Source organism: Pongo abelii, chromosome 16 (assembly GCF_028885655.2).
Source record: "Pongo abelii isolate AG06213 chromosome 16, NHGRI_mPonAbe1-v2.0_pri, whole genome shotgun sequence".
Lineage (NCBI taxonomy): Eukaryota > Metazoa > Chordata > Mammalia > Primates > Hominidae > Pongo > Pongo abelii.
This window is the reverse complement of record NC_072001.2, coordinates 40,821,641-40,842,978: the sequence shown is the minus strand read 5'-3', so window position 1 is coordinate 40,842,978 and position 21,338 is coordinate 40,821,641. Positions and strand designations below refer to the sequence as shown.

General features: G+C 38.5%; 1 protein-coding gene across 5 annotated transcripts; it reads right to left on the bottom strand.

The window, feature by feature from the left end:
- Positions 1-705: 705 nt before the first annotated feature.
- On the bottom strand, positions 706-17,559 carry TMCO5A (transmembrane and coiled-coil domains 5A). Of its 5 annotated transcripts, none has more exons than XM_054531367.1 (13): positions 17,426-17,559; positions 16,772-16,863; positions 15,905-16,095; positions 15,657-15,806; positions 15,150-15,273; positions 14,724-14,774; positions 13,888-13,959; positions 10,924-10,980; positions 10,400-10,459; positions 9,875-9,939; positions 8,729-8,786; positions 4,428-4,468; positions 706-1,092 (listed from the first exon to the last, which is right to left on the bottom strand). In XM_054531367.1, exons 3-13 carry the CDS (start codon positions 15,922-15,924, stop codon positions 894-896), a joined length of 897 nt encoding a protein of 298 aa, XP_054387342.1. In that variant the 5' UTR covers positions 15,925-16,095; positions 16,772-16,863; positions 17,426-17,559; the 3' UTR covers positions 706-893. The 5 variants fall into 5 exon arrangements, with proteins under 5 accessions (XP_054387342.1, XP_054387343.1, XP_054387345.1 ...); XM_054531368.1 differs by having other exon boundaries at positions 16,772-16,886; positions 17,426-17,495; XM_054531370.1 differs by lacking the exon at positions 10,924-10,980.
- Positions 17,560-21,338: the final 3,779 nt, after the last annotated feature.

Sequence of the window (21,338 nt, the reverse complement as noted above, 5' to 3'; positions counted from 1 at the left end):
AGGCTTGCAGAAACTTAAATTCTGACAGCTGGGATCAGCAATTCTTCTCTCGCTAGGGCTGGTTTAAATTATCCCTCTGTGGGCAGATGTCAAGTGAGTTTGGTCTGGTTTTGTTTTCTGTTGTAATAGGGAAGCACTGAGTTCAATGTCTCACAAATGCTGCAGTCTTTCTCTCCCCACCACACAGAAATGCTCTCCACACCACACCCTTGCTGCTGGAGGATGGGGAAGCGGTGGCGTTGGCAATTCCAGACTGTTTTTCCTATCTCTTCCATGTCTCTTTCAGCAATATGAAGTTAAAACTACAGACTGTGAGTGCTCCCCTGATTTTTGGTTCTTAAAAAGGTGCTTTCTTTATGTAGATAGTTGTTAAATTGGTGTCCTTGAAGGGGGATAATTGGTGGAGTCTTCTGATTTCTTGCCTGTCTTATTTATTCATAGACTTTTTATTTTATATTTAAATATGTAAATATAAATACTTATGTATTTGCTATAAATTATCTTAAGCTAAGGTCATTTACAACCTGTGAGTTCTAATATAAGCAGTAAGTAATCTTCTGTATTTCAGGAATCCAGTGTGTCAGATTTTTGAGATTCACTAGAATAATTTATCAATTAACTTTTCTTAGCATCTATATAATTCCCCAAATGGTCAAATTTGTTTACTATCAAGTACTATTCAGCTGATCCACAGAGCCACATAAATCTATTACAGAGCTTTTTACTGGTCAAGGTTAATCCTGGAAAGATGACGTGGTGACAGAAGGTAGTCAAGCAGGCAAATGGTGAGGAAAAAACTGAAGCAAATCTCTTTCCGCCGCAAGTTTCATGCCTCCCTTCTACAGGCTCGGATCCCACTTCCCTTCTGTCACTCAAGGATATTTCTTGGCGAATCAGTGGGGTAACATGTCCTCTGTCTCAAGTGTGAGAGATGGAAAGAAGAAGCATCTGAGCTTCCACAAGGTGCTCCTGCTCAGTACCTTGGGCAGTACATTGACGAGGAGATCTGGATTTATGAATCTTACATGAAAAAACATGTAGCTCAGCAGTCTGATGAAAAATAGAGTGATGAAAAAGAGACAGCAAAAAATCCTAAAAAGAGAATGCCATGAAACTGTTAACCAGAAAGTTAGAAAACTTGAAACAAAAAAATAAATCATACCTGAATGCATATCTGGCTCCTAATTGATATTCAAATGGATTATCACCCCCTTTCCTGACAACCCTTTATAATGGCAGCTCCCCCTCCCATGTTCTGGCCTATTGGTTATTCTCTGTCCATTACCATGTTTTATTTTCTTGGTAGCATTTATCACTAAAATAATTTTGTTCTCTGATTTTTTGTTTTGTTTATTTTTGGTTTTGTTTTGGCAAGTTGTTTTTCAAAACAGTTTCATTGGTTTATAACCCTCTAGCAAGGTATAGGTTTCTGTGGACCCATATCCTCTCCAACACTTGATATTATGAGATTTAAACACTTTTGCTGATCAAATGGGTGTAAAATAATCTCTCTCTGTGGCTTCAATATGCATTTCCCTGATGAGCAATGATGCGAACATCTGTTACAGGTTTATTGGTTTTAGGTGTTTCTTCTTGCCCATTTATCGACAAGGTAGTTTGAGCTTTTCTTATTTATTTGTAAGAGTTTGTTTTATGTTCTTGATATCAATCCTTTTCCATTATGTGTATTGTTATGTATCCTCCCAACTTCATAATTTTCACTTGCTCTAAGATGTTAAAGAAAAATATTCTCAATTTTAATAGGGTCTAGTTTGTCCATCTTTTTTTAATTAGGATCAATGCTTTCTGTGTCCTTTTTAAAAAAATTCCCTATCCCAAGACCTGAAAGATACTTATATTTTTTATTAAAAGTCTATGTTAATTTAAAAATATGTCTACAGATTCTTTGTTACTCCTTCTTTCAAGAGTATTCCCCTCCACTGGAGTTTGGGCTGGATTTAATAACTTACTTTTAAAGAATGGAATATGGTGAAAGTCACAGTATGTAGTGCAGCTTCCTAGATTACACCATAAAGGTATTGCAGTTTCCTGCACACCGTTTGGAGGAAGACAGCAGTCGTGTTGTCAGGACACTCAAGCGGCTTTATGGAAGGGTCCATGCAGTGAGGAACTGAGACTTTGTGTCAACCACCAGAAAAAGCTTGCCAGATGTGCGAGTTAGTTACCTTGGAAATATAACTTCTACCTCCAGCCAAACCTTCCAATGACTGCAATTTTGATCAACATCCTAACTGCAACTTCCTGACAGATACTAGCTAGAACCACTTGGCTAGTACCACTTGGCCCACAGAAACTGTGCTAATAAATGTTTGTTCTTTGAAGTCACTAAGTTTTGGGGGTAATTTATTATGTAGCATAGAAAATAATACAGAATTTTAAAGATTTTTTTTTTTAGCATTTACATCTTTAACACATCTGGGCTTGCCTTTTGTATATACTGTATTTAGTGATCCAATCTCATATAGATAACCAGTTTTTTCCCTGCTGTTCTTATTGAACAGTTCGTTCTGCCTTTTCCTTTGACATGCAGTCACTGTCACATACCAAAGTTTGCTATGTGCACAATTTCTGAACTCTTTGTTCCATTCTACTAGGCAGTTTTCCTATTCCTGTCCCAATACCACACTATAATAATTACTATAGCGTCATAGTAAGTCCTGATATCTGGAAGGGCATGTTCCCCACTCGCTGCTCTTTAAAACTGTCCGGGTTATTCTTGACCCTTTATTCTTCCATATAGAGTATATTTTAGAATTATTTTATTCAATTCCATGAAAAACAATTTGGAGAGTCTGACTGAAATTGAGTTGAATTTATTAATCATTTGGAGACAATTCTTACTTTTTTGATATGAGTTTCTATCCATGATTATGTTGTCTTCTTCCATTCATGTTATCTGTAACATTTTGTAATAATTTTTTATAAACCTTATGGTGGTCTTGATTTTTTTTTCTTTCAACTGATGAGTTATTTAGGCCTTATGGCTTTAATATGATTTGCATGAGGAAACCTTCCCCATTTCTTTCCGGTATTATTCTTAACCAGCTGTTTTGGGATGCCTCTGCCCCAGGACAAATTCACTATTCACCCTTAAAGGTCAAAAACAGCCCCTTCCCCTCTACTTTTCTCAAGTTTGCTGCTATGGCTGATCTTGGTGACAGGAGCCAGCACTCATTTCAGTACATCACCTTGGTCAAAATTAGAATCAGAAGCCCTTGACAAATCTTCCCACCACTCTCCATGAAATTTGAGCCAATACGCATTAGAAGGTTTTGGGATTGCATTCCCAGGGAAAATCCTAGGAGTAGCCTAGTTTTCTTGTCTCTTGAGTTAGTGCCCAATGTACCAGTGCCCCACAAGATGTTGAAGCAGAATGAGAGGAAAGACATTTATAGTTTGACATGATTAGCTAGACTTTCAGGATCTCTTTTCTAAGATTTCCTTCAGGATATCCAGTCTCTTTAGGCAGACAGTCCTTATTCTAGAAATCCACACAGTCAATTCCATGGTGGGCCCTTGGGTTGGAGTACAAGAGAACAAACTAGGAGTTCTAGAGAAAATTCTGCTAGTTGTTTCAGGAATATTGTATTTAGGAATATTGAAAGATGTAATATTTCATTTATCTGGTATGAAGGGGTATTCTACTTAAGCAAATTTTCTAGACAATTGGAGCTGACCTTTAAGCACCAATAATTTTATGTTAAACATTTTGATGGAACTCTCTCTAAATCATATTTCATACCATTTTGAATATATGTTTCTTTATGCCTTCTTAAACAGATTATATTGAATATAATTTGACCTTTTCTTGAAAATGTAGGAGCTTCATGAATACCAATTTTACTTTGCTATCACAGTGATTCCCTCAGGATGAGTATCTACTCAGGTGTTTGAATCTTAAATTTTTATTCAATTTAACAAGTATTTTCAAGCAACCATTATGTGTTGGTTACTGTTAGATGCTCTTTCTCATAATGCTTGTCTCTCTTCTATCTCTTATTAGGCCGTGGTATACTAGCATGTGACAGTCTTCATTCTAATCTACCAATGCTGCTAGGAAACCAGATACATCAAGCTAATCCAAATTGTTAAAGGGAAAAGGCAGTAAATAAGAGATTTGCCACATCTCTTTTACATAATCAAATTTCTATTTCTTAATACCACAAGGCTGTTGATTTTTAATAATGGAAAGTTGAGATTATTAATTACCTTTAAACAAGTAAGTCATAACATTAGAATTGAGAAATACAAAGACATTAGTTTGCTGACTTGTGTGTGTGTGTGTGTGTGTGTGTGTGTGCACATGCATGTACAAGGTTCTCCTTGTCTAGACTTTTCCCTCTGCCAGGATAGCTAAATAAGGCTCCCAATTTTATAGGAAGTTTACTTGAAGATATTTTACTTACTTTTTACTGAATAATGTTGCTGTCTTTTGGGTAGGAGTACCCTGGAAGAAGAAAGGATATTGATAAATAAGCAATTTCTGGAGGCTATTATCATTGTCCAATAATATTTAGTGAGCCATTAGTTATATGTTATTTAGATAACTTTAACAAATTCTTTTTATATGCATAAACACATATAATTTTCAGGCCAAAATTTTAAAATATATTTATTATTATTGTTATTTGTCCTACCTTTTTACATATTTATATGACTAAACTAAGGCACAGAAAGGCAAAGTATGTTGCCCAAGGTCACATAGCTAAGTTAGTGGCAGGATTGGTCCTGGAACCTGGATTCTCTGACTCCACATTCTTGGCTCTCTCAACTATACCATTCTATCTTCTGCTCAGCCAGTAACCCTTAGAGAAGCTTATAGGCTAAGAAAACTATATAAACATATCTTAAGAGATAAGTCTTAAAAGCTATAAAAATCTAAAGATGAGTGAACAAGTTTGGCTTCATCCCTGGGATGCAAGGTTGGTTCAACATACACAAATCAATAAATATAATCCATCACATAAACAGAACTAAAAACAAAAACCCATGATTAGCTCAATAGATGCAGAAAAGGCCTCTGATAAAATTCAACATCCCTTAATGTTAAAAACTCTCAATAAACTAGGTATTGAAAGAATATACCTCAAAATAATAAGAGTCATATATGACAAATCCACAGCCAATATCATACCAAATAGGAAGAAGCTGGAAGCATTCCCCTTGAAAACTGGCAGAAGACAAGGATGCCCTCTCTCACCACTCCTATTCAACATAGCATTGGAAGTTCTGGCCAGGGCAATCAGTAAAGAGAAAGAAATAAAGGCTATTCAAATAGGAAAAGGGAAGTCAAATTATCTTTGTTTGCAGGTGACATGATCCTATACCTAGAAAACCCCATCATCGCAGCCCAAATGCATCTTGAGCAACTTCAGCAAAGTCTCAGGCTACAAACTCAATGTGCAGAAGTCACAGCATTCCTATACACCAACAACGGTCAAGCAGAGAGCCAAATCATGAATGAACTCCCATTCACAATTGCTACAAAAAAATAAAATACCTAGGAATACAGCTTACAAGGGAAGTGAAAGACTCCTTCAAGGAGAACTACAAACCACCACTGAAAGAAATCAGAGAGGACTCAAACAAATGGAAAAACATTCCATGTTCATGGATAGAAAGAATCAATATCATGAAAATGGCCATACTGTCCAAAATTATTTCTAGCTTCAATGCTATTCACATTAAACTACTATTGACATTTCTCACAGACTTAGAAAAAAAAGATTTTAAAATTCATATGGAACCAAAAAGAGCCCGAATAGCCAAGACAATCCTAAGCAAAAAGAACAAAGCTGGAGGTATCATGCTACCTGACTTCAAACTATATTACAAGGCTACAGTAACCAAAACAGCATGGTACTAGTACAAAAACAGACACATAGACCAATGAAATAGAAAACTCAGAAATAAGACTGCTCACCTACAACCATCTGATCTTCAACAAACCTGACAAAAACAAACAATGGGGAAAGGACTCCCTATTCAATAAATGGTGCTGGGAAAACTGGCTACCCATACACAGAAAATTGAAACTGGACTGCTTCCTTACATAATATTCAAAAATTAACTCAAGGTGGATTATAGACTTAAATGTAAAACCCAAAATAGTAAAAACCCTAGAAGAAAATCTAGGCAATACGATGGACATAGGCATGGGCAAAAATTTCTTGATGAAAATGTCAAAAGCAATTGCAATAAAAGCAAAATTAGACAAGTGGGATATACTTAAACTAAAGAGCTTCTGCACAGGAAAATAAACTATCATCAGAGTGAGCAGACAACCTACAGAATAGGAAACAATTTTTGAAAACTATGCATCTGAGAAATGTCTAATACCCAGAATCTACAAGGAACTTAAACAAATTTACAAGAAAAAAACAACCTCACTAAAAAGTGGGCAAAGAACATGAACAGACACTTCTCAAAAGAAGACATACATACAGCCAACAAACATACAAAAAAAGTTCAACATTACTGATCATTAGAGAAATGCAAATCAAAACCACAATGAAATACCATCTGACACCAGTCAGTATTGCTATTATTAAAAAGTCAAACAACAACAGACGCTGGTGAGGTTGCAGAGAAAAAGGCATGCTTTTACACTGTTGGTGGGGGTATAAATTAGTTCAACCATTGTGGAAGACAGTGTGGCAATTCCTTAGAGACCTAGAGGCAGAAATACCATTTGACCCAGCAATGTCATTACTGGGTATATACCCAAAGGAATATAAATCATTCTATCATAGAGACACATGCACACAAATATCATTGCAGCACTGTTCACAGTAGCAAAGACATGGAATCAACCTAAGTGCCCATCAATGATAGACTGGATAAAGAATATGTGATACATATACATCATGGAATACTATGCAGCCATAAAAAGGAATGACATCACGTCCTTTGCAGGGACATGGGTGGTATTGGAAGCTATTTTACTCAGCCAACTAATCCAAGAACAGAAACCCAAACACTGCATGTTCTCACTTATAAGTGGGAGCTGAATGATGAGAACACATGGACACATGCAGGGGAACAACACACACTGGAGCTTGTCAGTGGGGTTGAGGTAGTGGGAGGGAGAGCATCAGGAAGAATAGCTAATAGATGCTGGGCTTAATACCTAGGTGATGGGATGATCTGTGCAGCAAACCACCATGGAACACATTTACCTATGTAACAAACCTGCACATCCTGCACATGTACCCCTGAACTTAAAAGTTGAAGAAAAAAATAAATCTAAAGATGAGGCTATGTCCTGTATTTCTGTGGCATTCTTATTTCAAAATATTTTCTCAGTTATTTCATTGTCCTTTAACCTTCCTTGTGAGATAAAAAGAGGAATTATGATCACATTTTAGAGCAAGCCAGGCATGGTGGTGGGTGCCTGTAGTCCTAGCTACTTGGGAGGTTGAGGTGGGAGGAACCCTTGAGCCCAGGAGTTCACGACCAGCCTGAACAACAACCTGAGACTTCATCTTTCTACTAAAAAAAATTAGAGCTGTGGAAATGAGGCTCACAGAATTTGAATTAGAAATAAACTTTTAGGATTACAAATTTTGATCTATAGTTTGAGTAAGATTACATGGCCTGCCAAACAGTCAGTTCTCAGGCATCCTCTCTCCAAAGCTGCTTAGACATCACTAGGTCATTGAACCATCATGGGACCCTGATGAGCTTGATGTAGACAACTTTATTTTTTTCCTCTGATACATAGTTAGAATGAATATTTTGATGAGCTGTGGGGAGAGATGGTAGGACACATTGGAGATGTCAAAAACTTGGTTCTACAGAAGTGGGTCGAGTTAATTTCAGGGATTTTGTTTACTAAGCAGAATATGCAAGCTTCGGGGCCAGAATGACTTGTTCAGTACTCTAAGAACCATGGACATGGCCTAACATATATCCAAACATTTGGATGACCCAAGCACAATGGCCAATATTTGATATTTGCTTTTAAGGAAGTGATTAGTTCTCTTTTCTGAGTATTTATCTTGATTATCTGTAATTTCTGATGTTTGTCAACCTGGACTCTAAAGCCAATATAAATTACAAAATTAAAGCCCAACCAAAGTTTAACTTTAACCTTTTATCCTTGCTGCCACAAGACATCAGGCTGGCCAAGAGGATTGGTGCTCTGTATGAAATTGTTCTGTTTCCTTCAGACCTTTACATGTGTGCTGGTGGCTTGGCTATGTTAAATATGAACAGACACTGAAACTCTGTCATAAAGAAGCAATAGCTTTCTATGTTTTAACTCACAGGCCAATTCTGACTAGATGATGACAGATGGTGGGTGCTCTGTGTTGTGAGAGATTAGGGACCATGTCAAGATCATTAGGAAAGAGTACTGTGATTGTAGGAGATGGAAGAGGTGGTGTATGTGCCCTGTATTGGCCTCTTTCTATAGAGCATACCCTCAATTAAGGTTGCTTCTTGCTTCCATTCTGAGTTCTCTTAGGTCTTCGGCTAGTTTTTTGAGAGCCTGTTATTTGTATGGCTGAATGAGAAGAAAGTAGATTGTTCCTTAGAGTCTAGTTTGTTTGTTTAGGGTTGGAATGCTCTGTAATTATAGCTGGTACTGTTCTTGGAAAATGCGCATGGCAAGATTGGGTATATATTTGGTGCCTTATAGTTTGCAGGAGATGTCTTTGAAAGGCAATGACACTGTGAGGAGCTGAAGAGAGACTGGAGTGTTTACCTTATTATTTTGGCTGGTATGCTCTTTTCCCACAGGGTTCATGCTCACGAGTTTTGATCTATGAAGATAACAGCCAGGACAGAAATTGAACAAAGTGCACTAAAATATTCATACTACACTATGGTTATTTTAAAAAAGCTTTATATTCTAAATCTGTACTGTCCAATATTGTAACTACTGTCTACCTATAGCCATTTAAATTAATTAAAGTTAAAATTAATTTCCTCAGTTGAGTACATCTTTTATGCACTCAATTGCCATATGTAGTTAGTTTTACCTACTAACTAGCGCAGAAAATTCTACTAGGCAACCTGTTCTAGAATCTTGGCTTAACAGTCAAGCCATAAACCAATGTTCAGCAGGGATCTTGAGTGACTTGAAGGTGTCTTTTAGGAGCAAGGACCTCCAAGTCCTAGGATCCTGGACTATATATATACATAGAGGCTATATGCAGTTTTGATCTCTTGTTTTTGTTCTAACGATTTAAAAATATTTCATAAATAGAAATATTTCTTGACTGCATTAAGATTTAACTTACAAAGGGGATCAAGAAATGGAGATGAGGTTTTTGGTTTGGATTTCTCACCATTTAGACTCTTGACAAACTCAGTGTATTTTGAGGAGTGCTTTCCCTTTATAATTTCTAATTTTAAATGTTCGTAGTTCAATACAGTGTACAGTTGACTTATATAATGTGGTAGCTGTAGTATGAGTCTAGAGATTAGTTTCATGCCTATCCCATATGGTTGGGTGTCCATATATTTGGGGGAAGTGAGGATAGTATTAATTAAAATGCCTTTCTGTGCTAAATAAGGAATACCCTACTTATCAAGGTGACTGACCACCAACTCTTTTGAAAGTACATGTGTTTACTCTTAATATCAACCCGAATAATAATGTGATAATGTGATAAAATTATGAAGGGAGATGTGTTTCTGTGGTCTTTTTAGAAGGATGGGAGGATGACTGGAAGTTTTAAGTTGGTGTGATCTACCAGGGTCAACCAGATCACTAACAGAGAGCAAAGAAATGTGGTGTTGGGACTCATTGAATTCCAAATAGAAATTGGTCTGAGAACTGTTTGCTCTGATTCAGGCTGAGATGGAGTTTCTACCAAAACCAGCATGTTCCTTTGCCAAAGCTCACACTTCTCTCTCAAGGAACCGAGCCTCTAGTTCTTCTTCTATTTTCTTCAACGTTTCCTGGTACTTCTTCAAAGAGAAACAAAGGAAGCCACAGTTACTACTTAGAAGATTTATAATTTTTCTAAGCATAATAAGCACTTGTTATTACGCGATACCATGAATGCTTGGTATTCCCACTGCCACCTTCTCTGCTTTCATAAACCTCACCCCACCACTACTATTGATCGCTCACTATGCCTTACCACTGGATAGGTTTCTGGGCATCATTGACATTATGAATAGCAGAAGTGTAAATTATTAACTTAACAGCACAGAGAGTGGGACAGCAGGGCAGGAATTCCCGGGGAGACAATGACAAATAGAGTGATATTGGTAGTGAGGTGGGGTGCTGATAACCTTAAAGTCTCCCAGTAGTGCCACCTTGAACTGTTGAAATTGCTCTGGACAGTATTCTTTGAAAACCCTGGTTCTATTTCATCCTGTACCTTAATAAACCCTTTGCTATCCCTTTACCAAGAAGCACTACCTTTATGTAGAGGGCTTGATCTTCACAGAGCTGGGTCACAAATGCATATTCCTTCATTACCTGGGAAATCAAAATTTGGTTGTAAATATATTTCAGTAAATTGCTATAAGAACACAAGCATACTTGTTTCCTCTTGGATCCCAGCTCCTAAATGTGGTTTTCTAATTGTTCTAAATATGTTTTCTTTTTTGCTGTACAGATAAATGTATTTCCCTTTTTTAGGGTAAATAAGCTAAGTGGGAGTTATTGGTCAAAGGTGGAATTTGGGGGCAGTTGGGAGAGGAATAGATAGATACTAATATTTGTGAGATACAAACTGTAGAGTGTATTCTGTAAAAAAAAAAGTTGAAGAGAAAGTAACCTCAGGGATTGTGCTTATTTTCCTTTTCTTTACCCCTCCCTAGCCCCATCGTGTCTTGGATCTGGGACCTTAATGTAAATCAACCATTTGAGAAATAGATTGTCTGACCAAAGATCACATTTCCCTTTTTGGGGAGAAGTCACATTGAAGTTCCTGCTGTTACCTTGAGCAGCTCCTTCTCTTGGCGTGCATAGGAAGCTTCCAGCTGTTGTAACTTAGCCTAAAGAAAGCAAAAGAGACTGCTAACTCGGCAAGGTAAAAGCTGTGCAGGAATGGAATGCTGTCACCAAGGTGGCCTCAGGAGCTGTGAGGAGCCTCAGGGCCACGACTTCACACGTCTCCTGATGGAGGAGTTAAACCACCAAGCACCCTTTGCAGCCGCTTGGTAAACTTGCTCTTTTATACTCCTTACCTTTTAGCCTTCATTTGGTGCTACCTTCACCCCTAAACTTCAATTCTGAGCTTCCTACTCTTACTTAGCCATTTCTCTTAAAAATAATACCAGTTTTGAAAAACTTCACTCTTCCTTTTCCTTTTAATATAGTCGGTCAGACTCTAAGGTGTTTGTTCACTCCTTTCTCCCTGCCTGTATGCCTTGCTCGCCCTTTTATTTCCTTCAATACTTGGCAAAAGACCATTCTATATTAGCCGCTATGCTGGAGTGAAGCATGTGTGTGTCAGGAGGCAGGAGGTAGTACTTAGGATACAGTAGTAGACAGGATGGACCAGCTCTCCACCCTCACAGAGCTGGCATTGTAGTAGGGAGACACAACAAATACATCTACATAATAATGGTATGTGCTATGAAGGAAACAAAAGCGTTAATGTTTAAAGATAGTGATGGTAGTGGTGGTGTGAGAGGAGGTGGTAGGTGGTTGGCAAAGGCCTCTCTGATGTGATGATACTTGAGCTAAAGCCTAAATGATAAATGCTAGCTAAATGGAAATTTGGAAGGAATCTGTTCTCTGTGAAGGGTATGGCAAGGGCCAAGACCATGAGGTTATCACAGATTTGGCTTGTATGAAGGAGTTGTGTGGCCACAGCATAAGAGAAATTGGTAGGTAGGAGACAAGGTGGGATAAGGTAGACAGGGGCTAGATTGTGCAGGGCCTTGTGGCTTCTAAAAGGATTTCGGTTCTTCTAATTGCAGTGAGAGAGGCTTGAAGTCTAAAGACACAATCTGATTCATGTTTTTAGAGAATAGCATTTTCTGTGTCTGAAAAAAAGGATTGTTTGGGTGTGAGAGTAGAAGCAGGGAGACTGGTTGAGAGGTGACTCCTGTTGTCCAGGTAAGGGGTTATGGCGGCTTGCAAAAGGATAATAGTAACAGAAGTGGTAGAGAAGAATGGATGCATTTGGGAGATAATTTGGTGGAAGAGCAGACATGACCATTCTTCCTTCCCTTTTCAGCTCTGCTGTTCCCACTTTGATCTAGGTGCCATTATTTCACATCCACATTCTTCTGAGAGTTGCTTCACTCTTCAGTCAGTTACATCCAGGACCAGTTAGCCAAATGTGCTAAGGGATATATATAGTTTCAAGCCAATGGTGTGAGTCACAAAGGGTTGAATTAGGCACCCCATTAAGCTGCTGCACTGATTACTAGCATGCCAGAGGAACAGAAGCAAAAGAGATTCTGTACATTTCACAGAATTAGAGATATCACCTGATAATTCAATAAAATAGGTGGGCAAAGAGTGGTTCAAAGGATTAAACATATTCTAGAACTCTTTAGGGCTAGCCAGCAAAATAATGGGCATTATTCTGACTAACACTAGACTTTATTCTCTATCATCTGACGTAGTGAGTGCAGCCAGACTTAAAGTGTCACCACTCAATTCTGGCTGGGCTTATTTTCGGGGAAAAAGAATTGATCTTGGAAGAAAATCAGTGTCCTGACCACTACAATCAGATGGCAAATACAGTCAGGGGTCTTTATAGCTCTTCCTAATTTTGGCTCCAATTTCTTCCTGATTTCTCTCTTTCCAGATAACTTACCTGAATGAGCACAGCCAAGCAAGCTTATTTGGTGGCTTTAGACTTCCTATTTTTGTGGTAATCAAAACTAAATTGGCCAGCAGAAGATAGGGGAGTAATTCTCCATACTTTCATTTTCTATTTCTATTTTCTATGTATCCAAATCTTCAGAGGCTTCATACACACAACCAAGTGCAGGCTTTAGAGGGTAGAGAGAAGTTAGATAAGGCAAAGACAACGATGTAATTCTAGAGAAGGTGTCAAAAAAATCAAATGACGAGTTAATGGGTGCAGCACACCAACATGGCACATGTATACATATGCAACAAACCTGCACGTTGTGCACGTGTACCCTAGAACTTAAAGTATAATAATAAAAAAATTTATCTGCTCTCTGAAGAAAAAGTCTCTGCAACACAATATGTCAGTGTTGGCAAAATGGCACTTGTACCCCATGAGTATACGCAAAAAATTTCTCTCTCTCTCTCATCAAATAGGTTGTGGTTGGTCTCAGGTTCTTAGCTCTGGAACACAATTAGAGACATGCCAAGCAGAGTATGATGTGCTTAGCAGGTAGTGGTCACACTAAATAGTTGAGTGACTAATTGAACCCTTTTCTAGATTGGAATCCATGACAGGGTACATAAATTGCTGAGCACTCAGTAGACTTACAAATCCTAGTTCTGCCTCTGTGAATTCATACATGCACCTCAGCAAGAATTTTAAATAATAACGTAAAACTTATGCAACTTTTTGAAGTTGCGGCCATCCAAAAAAGGAGAGGATATTTTTTTATACACAATTTCATTTAATCTTGAAACTGAGGCTGAGAGGGAGTAATTAAATTACCCAACTTCACACACCAAATTATGTGCTGTGGCTTTAAACTGGGGACTTTAACTGCCCCAAATGTTACATATGCATTTGTGCCCTGCTCTTCCTAACAGAAGAGAGAACAATAAATAAGACTAAAGAGTGACATTCCTTACTAAGGGCAGAGAAGAATTCAGCACTCAGTGGCTCAAGCTTAAGCTTGACATGGGGGAAAACTACCAAGAATTTGTCACAACGTTGACAATGATTTCCAGCTTAACAGCTTGTTTTCCTGGTTACATAGCCCAACCACATTTAGGATTGTTTTTTCATTTACCTTTGTCTCTTGTAGGGCTCCATCTGGACTGCTTTGTTCACAATTGGTTATCTTTTGTGATTTCCTTGTAAGCTATAGTTTCAAATAAAAAATATACTAAATTAACAGGTATAGAAGGCAAAGACTTTCTCTGGTGTGTGGAGATTAGTAACTATGGCCTTTACAAAACTTTTCAGGACATGGTCCTTTGGTAGATATTTGGTGACCTGTGGAAACATCTTTGTTCTACCTCCATCTTCTTCTCACTAGTCTTGGCCACTGATGCTAGAGTCCACTCAAGGCAGGAGTACTTTCCTGAACCCCTAATTCATGCTGGATTACTCAGGGATACAGCCCTCTACAGTAGAAGGCTACTTTATACTCATGGGTTAGAGAGTAAGCTAGTCATTGGAAGCCCACTGTATTCTGAGGAGGTATTGAGGTATTGGAAATGGCTAGACAAGAAAAAGGAAATCCTTGGGGATTAAGTTAATTATTGTTGTTGTTGTTTAAAAGGTCTCTGTTGAAAGTAAAATTAACCTCTCACCACAAAGGTTCCAGTCAATGACTTCAACAGAGTATCTGATGGAATCCATTTTCTGGTGATAGAATGAAGAACCCATGAGATTACTAAATATTCCAACCATTCCTTTCCCCTCTTGCTTGCAGAGAAAATCTATAACATTTAGGTCATGAATCTTGGCCTCAGGAGAGTGGATTAGAGAGTAGTATGCACTCCACATACAGGCCTCTCTGACTTATGGTGGGTTCCTCTATGATCACTTCCCCCAAACCTTGCCTCTTTGATGAATGGAGCTGCTGTGGGGGCACTGGAGAACACAAGTACCCCACCTCACCTTTTGTTGAAGTTCTGTTATACTGTGGACCAACGTCTTATTCTTCCTTTCCTGTGAGAGAGAAATAACAGTGTAAATCTGCCTCTGTACTCCATCTGTTCTTATTCAGTTGATTGCTGTCCATTTTAGCCCAGCTATATTTTCCTGCAGTAACTTGACCTTATTTGCATAATGTCACGTGTATATTGAAATCAAACCACAGGTGAAATACAGGGATATAGATGCCCATCTGCAGGGCTTCCCAATGATTAAACATTGCCCAAGAAGCCAGACACATCCCCTTCCATGCATGGACAAATTCTATCATGACTTTTGAGGTGACTACTCTTCATGTATAAAAAGGAGAGACAAGCTTATCTGATAATTGATGAAGGATGGAATGAGGAATGCAACCTATTAAATGGCTCTTCCCAACTTCTTGCTTACAAGTCTGGCTGTTTCTTCCTCCAGCTCCTGCAAAGCTCTTTCCCTTTCCATCGTGGTGTGGTTCTCCTTCTCCCACTCTTCATCTTCCACCAGGTCCCCCATCTGAATGGTTTCACTTTCCAGCCTGGACAACACAAGCACATGCCATGAGGACCCATGCTTGGCAGTTTCAGAACTGATAAAACACAGATATCAGATATAAGGGAACTTCAGGGACAGTGTACATGAATCTCAAGCTGAAAACTCTTCCTTACTGAATCCATAAAGCAGGAAGACCTGCCTGATTCCTAAGCCAAACACACCAGTGTTCTCTCAACTCCATCTTTTAGGAATCTATTTGAAACTTGCTGTGCTTCAGTGTTCAAGAGAAATGTCAAAGAATGAAGAATTAACTTTTCGCCACACAAGATAGAGGTCTCTAGAGCAAGCAGGAAAATTCAGTTTTGGTTTTGGTCCTCCACCTCTTCTTTGGATTGGGAACTTCCCTCATGAAACCTTAATACTCACCTCTGAATCTTATCTTCTCTCTCTTGGATTTTGAGAAGAAGTTTCTGATTTGCTTCATCTATTCTCTGCACATCCCTTTCAAGGTCCATGTTCAAACTGATAATGTTTCTTTTTGACTGAGCCAATCTTAAGATTTCCATTTTCTCCGACCTATAGATTCAGCCCCCAAAATGAACAAGGGCCAGTTATCTCAAGATCAATAATCATTGGGCCAAAAAGGATATTTAGAAGACATCTAGTTTATTAACCTTGCTCTCTCTGGGGGCATACCATTTTCATTCTTGAAAAATTATGTTTCTTCATCATGCTCTACAACTGTTTCAATAATTCTCAGCTCAGTCAGCAAGGGTCTTTCCCAGGCTTTCTCATCCAAAGTGCTCAATCTAATAGTGCACCTCCACTCTGGTTTCATAAGATGCTTTGCTTCTTTAAATAATCCCTTGCATTGAAGAGAAATGTTTCTCTTGGCAATCTTTTGTTAGATAAACAATTCACAAAACCTGCTCATACAGTACACATTTATTGAACACTTTTATCTAAGCACCTGGCACATCACTTCTGGTTGGGCCTGGCTTTCTGCAGAGCCACAAGGGGTTTCCACCACCATGAGAGGGCTTCAGTCTTTCCCTTCCTCCTCCCACCTCAACACCTCTCCCTCACTTGCCTGCTACAAAGTTTGAAATTTTTGCCATGACAGTCATTCCATTGAGCACACCCACATAGGCTCTAGGCAGAGCTTTCAAAAAATGCAAACATCTTTTTGAAGTAAATTTAAATGAAATAATGGTAACTCTAGAGTATTTTGGAAAGGGTACATGGGAGGCTCTTGATATATTTTTCTTTTTCTTCTAATGTAAATTAATTCATTGGTTTGTGTTTGAATTGATTAACCACAATTAGTGTAGTGAGGCACAGGGGCTTTTGTTTTAGATAGGAATGAAGGATAATATTGGAAAGTTAAGTCCTATCTTGGAAGGGCTTGCTTGGATGGGGGATTTACAGTAATCACTTCAGGAGGGTATGGCATGCTTGGGGTAGGGTGTGGAGGTGGGTGCGTAACAGGAGTAGAAGGGGAGAAGGAGGCTGGAAGATGAGGAAAGGGGTCAATAGCAAACCTGCTTTACACCTTGGTCTCTGGATATGGCTTTGCATAATCATGACTACTTAATCCAGCTGATCTTTCTTGTGTCCTTCCATTGTAGATTCCCTAAAATGCCAACAGAGATGTATCTAATGAATTGGAAAAATGGGTTCATTTATGAATAGAGTAACTAGAGAAGAGTCCCAAAAAGTAGAAACCAAATTAAGTGAACTCATTTTCTCCCTCTAATCCCCACATTTTAACCATGACAAAACTCAGCCCTTTGATTCTTCTGCCCATGATCTGATTATACCCTATTAAAGATACAGTCAGGATACAGAGATAATGCTGGAATATATGTCCTATTAATAGATATAGTCAGAGATGGTTTATCAACATAAAACCCTGTGGAAGTTTATACAAGACAATATAAAGAAATAGAGATAATCAATAAGTCTCTTTTTGCTCTAGGCCAGTTGCTTTCCATTAAGCTCCATGGGCATGGATGTAGGTTTACAACTGCCCTGAAAAATAATCTTTGCTCTCTATCTTGGCTTATGCCAGAATTTCCAGATATTAAGATTTTTAGTATTAAAGAGGGCTCAGAAAACCAAGTACATGTAAATCATTTATCTCTCCCTTCCCCTTAGTTTCTTTTTTTCCCCTTTATTTCTTCTACAAACTCTACCTCCCCCTTTTGGTGTGTCTTGTCTTCCTGATCCTTCCCTAGTCAATTAGCTTCTGAGGAGTCTAATCTTTCTCCACTGGAACTATCCAATAGAATCTCAGAACATTCTGAGAGGTCATGACTTTTCTTTTGACATAGGATGGGTGGGGCAACATGTCATAGTGGGGTGGGTGGCAATGGTTTCTCATCATTTGTGTAGAGTCCAGAGCCTAGATAAGTGTGCGGATTTCATGACCAAGTCTGCCCTAGGTAGCAGTAGGTTCAATGGATTTGATTTCTGGGCCGTTTGAAGGGGCAACCTCTATCTTTTATTTCTCTGGCAGATAAAGCTCTCTTCCTGCCTCAGTGTGACTAAAATGGAAAGTCTAGGTCCTTTGGCCAGCAGTCTAATTTCATCATGTAGCCAACTAACTACTCATTCATTCAACAAACAGTGAAACACTGAATGAGCACGATGTGTATCTTCTAGGCTCTGTTCTAAGCACTGGAGGGAAAGAGTGAAAAAAGCAGCCAAAAGCCCTTGACCTCATGAAGTTTATATTCTAAGATGTGTGTGTGGGTGGGGGGAGGGGGGGGACTGGTAACACAATCAATAAAATAAAATTATTTTTACTTCATATGATAAAAGAGGAGACTGCTGAAACTATACCCCAAAGAGTTAAAGAAACCAGTGACTAACAGAAATTCTTGAGTTTGCAGAATAGCAGATAGGAAAATAAACAACTTGCTGAAATGCTGAAACTCCCTCTATTTGAGAGATTTCAAAACAAAAAACCTGGCTGAAATTGGTTGGAACCAATAAGGCCAACAGGAGTCTGTGCAGAACAAGCTTACTGATGTCACAGCTTGAATTTCCACTGCATGTTTTATACTAATTTCCCCTGAATTTGCACATGGGACCCATAAGGAGGCATGAAGAGATAATCGTGCATGCCTGAGGACTTTCCAGACCTTCCCTTTTCTTCTACCAGTCATTTGCTAATTCCAGAATCCACTCCCTAAACCTTTTCTAATAAAAGTACTGCCTGAAAGTCAGCACAGGGAGACAGATTTGAGTTGGATTCCTGTGTCCTTGTTAGCAGACCTACAGTAAAAAGCCTTTTTTTGTCCTCACAAACCTTGTGTCATAGTATTGGCTTCCAGCACATTGGGCAGTGACACTCTTTTGCTTGGTGACACTGCCATGAGGAAACATAAACAGGTGAAGGAGGTAAGAGTGAATGCAATGTGTATATGTGTTTTGTGTATGGTGGGGGGGTTGTTGCAAGTATAATTAGGGTGGTGCACAAAAAGCGACTGAGCATTCTCAGACCCGTAAGTGGGGTGTAGATGTGGTAAGAAGCTTGGTGGATAAGAGAAGCCCTCCAGTTGTGCTGAGGTGGACACAGAGTCCAGCAGATCTAGGAGCATGAAGGGAAGGCATGAAAACCCAAAGCTTTTCCTGTGATGCTTCCTGGGTACCTAGCTCTTCCTTGTACCTGCCACCATCTTAGGAAAGAGCAGCACTCTGGAGAGGGAGAATCTCCTTAAAAGACTGAGAAATTACCTGAAAGAGAATTTTAAACTGGAAAATTTTATGACATCTCAAACTGGCTTTATTGAGTCTTTTCTGCCAACTTTAGGAACAAGAGCTGGAGGGGAAGGTATGATCAGTTGCAGAATCTAAAGAATATAGTTCTGCATACCTGAAGCTATGTACCTTTGAAAAGATTCTGTACCATTGTAACTTTTTGTGTATGCAAGTCACGGAAACTTGTGAAGTTTTGGATCTCTACTTAGTAAGGACCACATTGAGTTGATTTGTGAGCCAGAGTGACTTCTTAACATACTGTAGTTTCCAATAAACTATTTGTAAAATTAATGGCCTCTGATGACCCCCATTACCGTCTCCCTTCTTCCTGAAAGAAGGCATTTCATTGCTTTATGAAGCTGTACACAGAAGAGTAATTAAGTAACAATTCAGGCCAATGGCCTCTCCCAGGAATTAATGGTAGGGAGAGTTCATTAACCCCAGCTGGTTATAGCTTCTGCAGGAAATGCCCTGGACCAAGGTTATGAAAGCTGTTAATGGATTGGACAGGGACTTTAACTGGGATAAAAATAAAGCTCGATCTCCTTCCTGGGGAGCTTTTCTCCTTGAGAGGCTACCGAAGGCAAGCTGGTATGAGCAGCAGAACCCCAAGCTTGAGGCCTTGTGTGGGATGAGGACAACAGATTGCTATCACTGGGAATTGTTAAATCAAGGTAAAAACAGGGCCTTGGGGGCAAATTAAGGTGTTTGAGATAAGCCTTCCTGCTATTCGGGAGATGGTTTGATTAACACCCAGCGCAGCTTTAGAGCAGCTGTTTTTGCCTTGTTAACTTTTCGGTGCCATGCTTTGCCCCATTCTGTGGAGTTGCTGAGAGACCCCATCCCTATAAAAGCATTCAAAGATTTTATTTGTATAAGCATTATAATTTTCAGTATAAGCAAAATATAAAAAAACTTATATTTTGACCCTTTATAAAGCAGTATTCAAAATAAAAAATATAAGAAAAATAAGGACAAGAGGGAATAACTATCTCGCTGGGATTAAAAAGCAATATTAAAAAATCTCCCATATGTATGACTGTACCCAGAACATTTTCTGACTCATTCTTCTGGAAGGCTGGAAAAGTGCAACAGGAGAAGGGAATTTTCTTGATTGTAACATGGAGATGCTAGTATGGAGCAGTTATTCATGTATGCTTCATATTAGTAACTTTTTAAAATTTTCAATGAGGTCATTTCATCACAGGTAACAAATGCTTGGTCACTGCTTTAATTACCCTTTGCTTTATTTTAAATTTGCTTCCCTAACTTTTATCTTTAAAATTTGCAATTAGTTAGTGATAATTAAATGGAGGATTCCTAAAAAAGAATAACTGGAATAACTTACATGCAAAGTCTTATAAAAAATTTACACTGACTTCCAATGTAACTTTATACTCTTTTCTCAGGTCTTCAAGCTCTGTGTTCTTTCTGCCATATATAGAAAACACAATCACTTAATTTTTTATTAGTCTTATTTGATAATTGTAGAGAATCTTCCATACTTTGAGACTTTGGGGCATCTTTTGTTTAACCAAAGTAATATTGTGCTGAGATAGTCATGCTATAAGTGACATCATTAATTTAGCTTTGGCTGCATACCTATCATTCTTTTGTTTAACAAATATTTTTATTGAGCATCTATTATGCACTGACCTAGATAATGGGATAACCCCTGGATGACTACTCAGTTTCATAAGGGAGACAGACGTGTACACAGTATGGCCCTACAATGTGATAAATGTCATACTGAAGAAAGGTAGAAAGTAGGTAGAAAGTGCTTTAGAATACAGAGAAGAAACATCTAGCTTTAAGTGATTTGGGGAAGCTTCCACGAGAAGGCAACTTTGGGTTAAGTTAACCCTAAAGGAAGGGAATAACTTTACCAGATAATGCAAAGGACATGGTAAGAGGAGGAAAACAACTGGTTCAAAGGCACAGTATGCTCAGTGTACAATAAAGAAGTCACTGTAGTTTCTGTCTAGAGCAGTGCATACCAATGTGTGTTACGTGAACAACTAGTGGTGTAACATGACACAGAGATCAACTTTTTAATTTTAAAAAGTTAATTTCAAGAGTATTAGTCAAATATTTAGTAAAATTGAAAGTAGCACATTAAAACTTGACTAAAAGACATTGCTTAGCATGAGGATAATTTTAAGTAAAACCATTACTTGGTTTATAGAAAAATATTAAGTTGATAGCAATTCTGGGGGAACGTAAATGTAGCAAACACTGTGAAAGTGGTGTGTGAGTGGCTGAAGTCTGGGAAACAGCTCTAAGAGTGTATGTGGCATGGCATGGTGGGGAAGAAACAGCTATGTTGGCTGAGGAGCACCACGT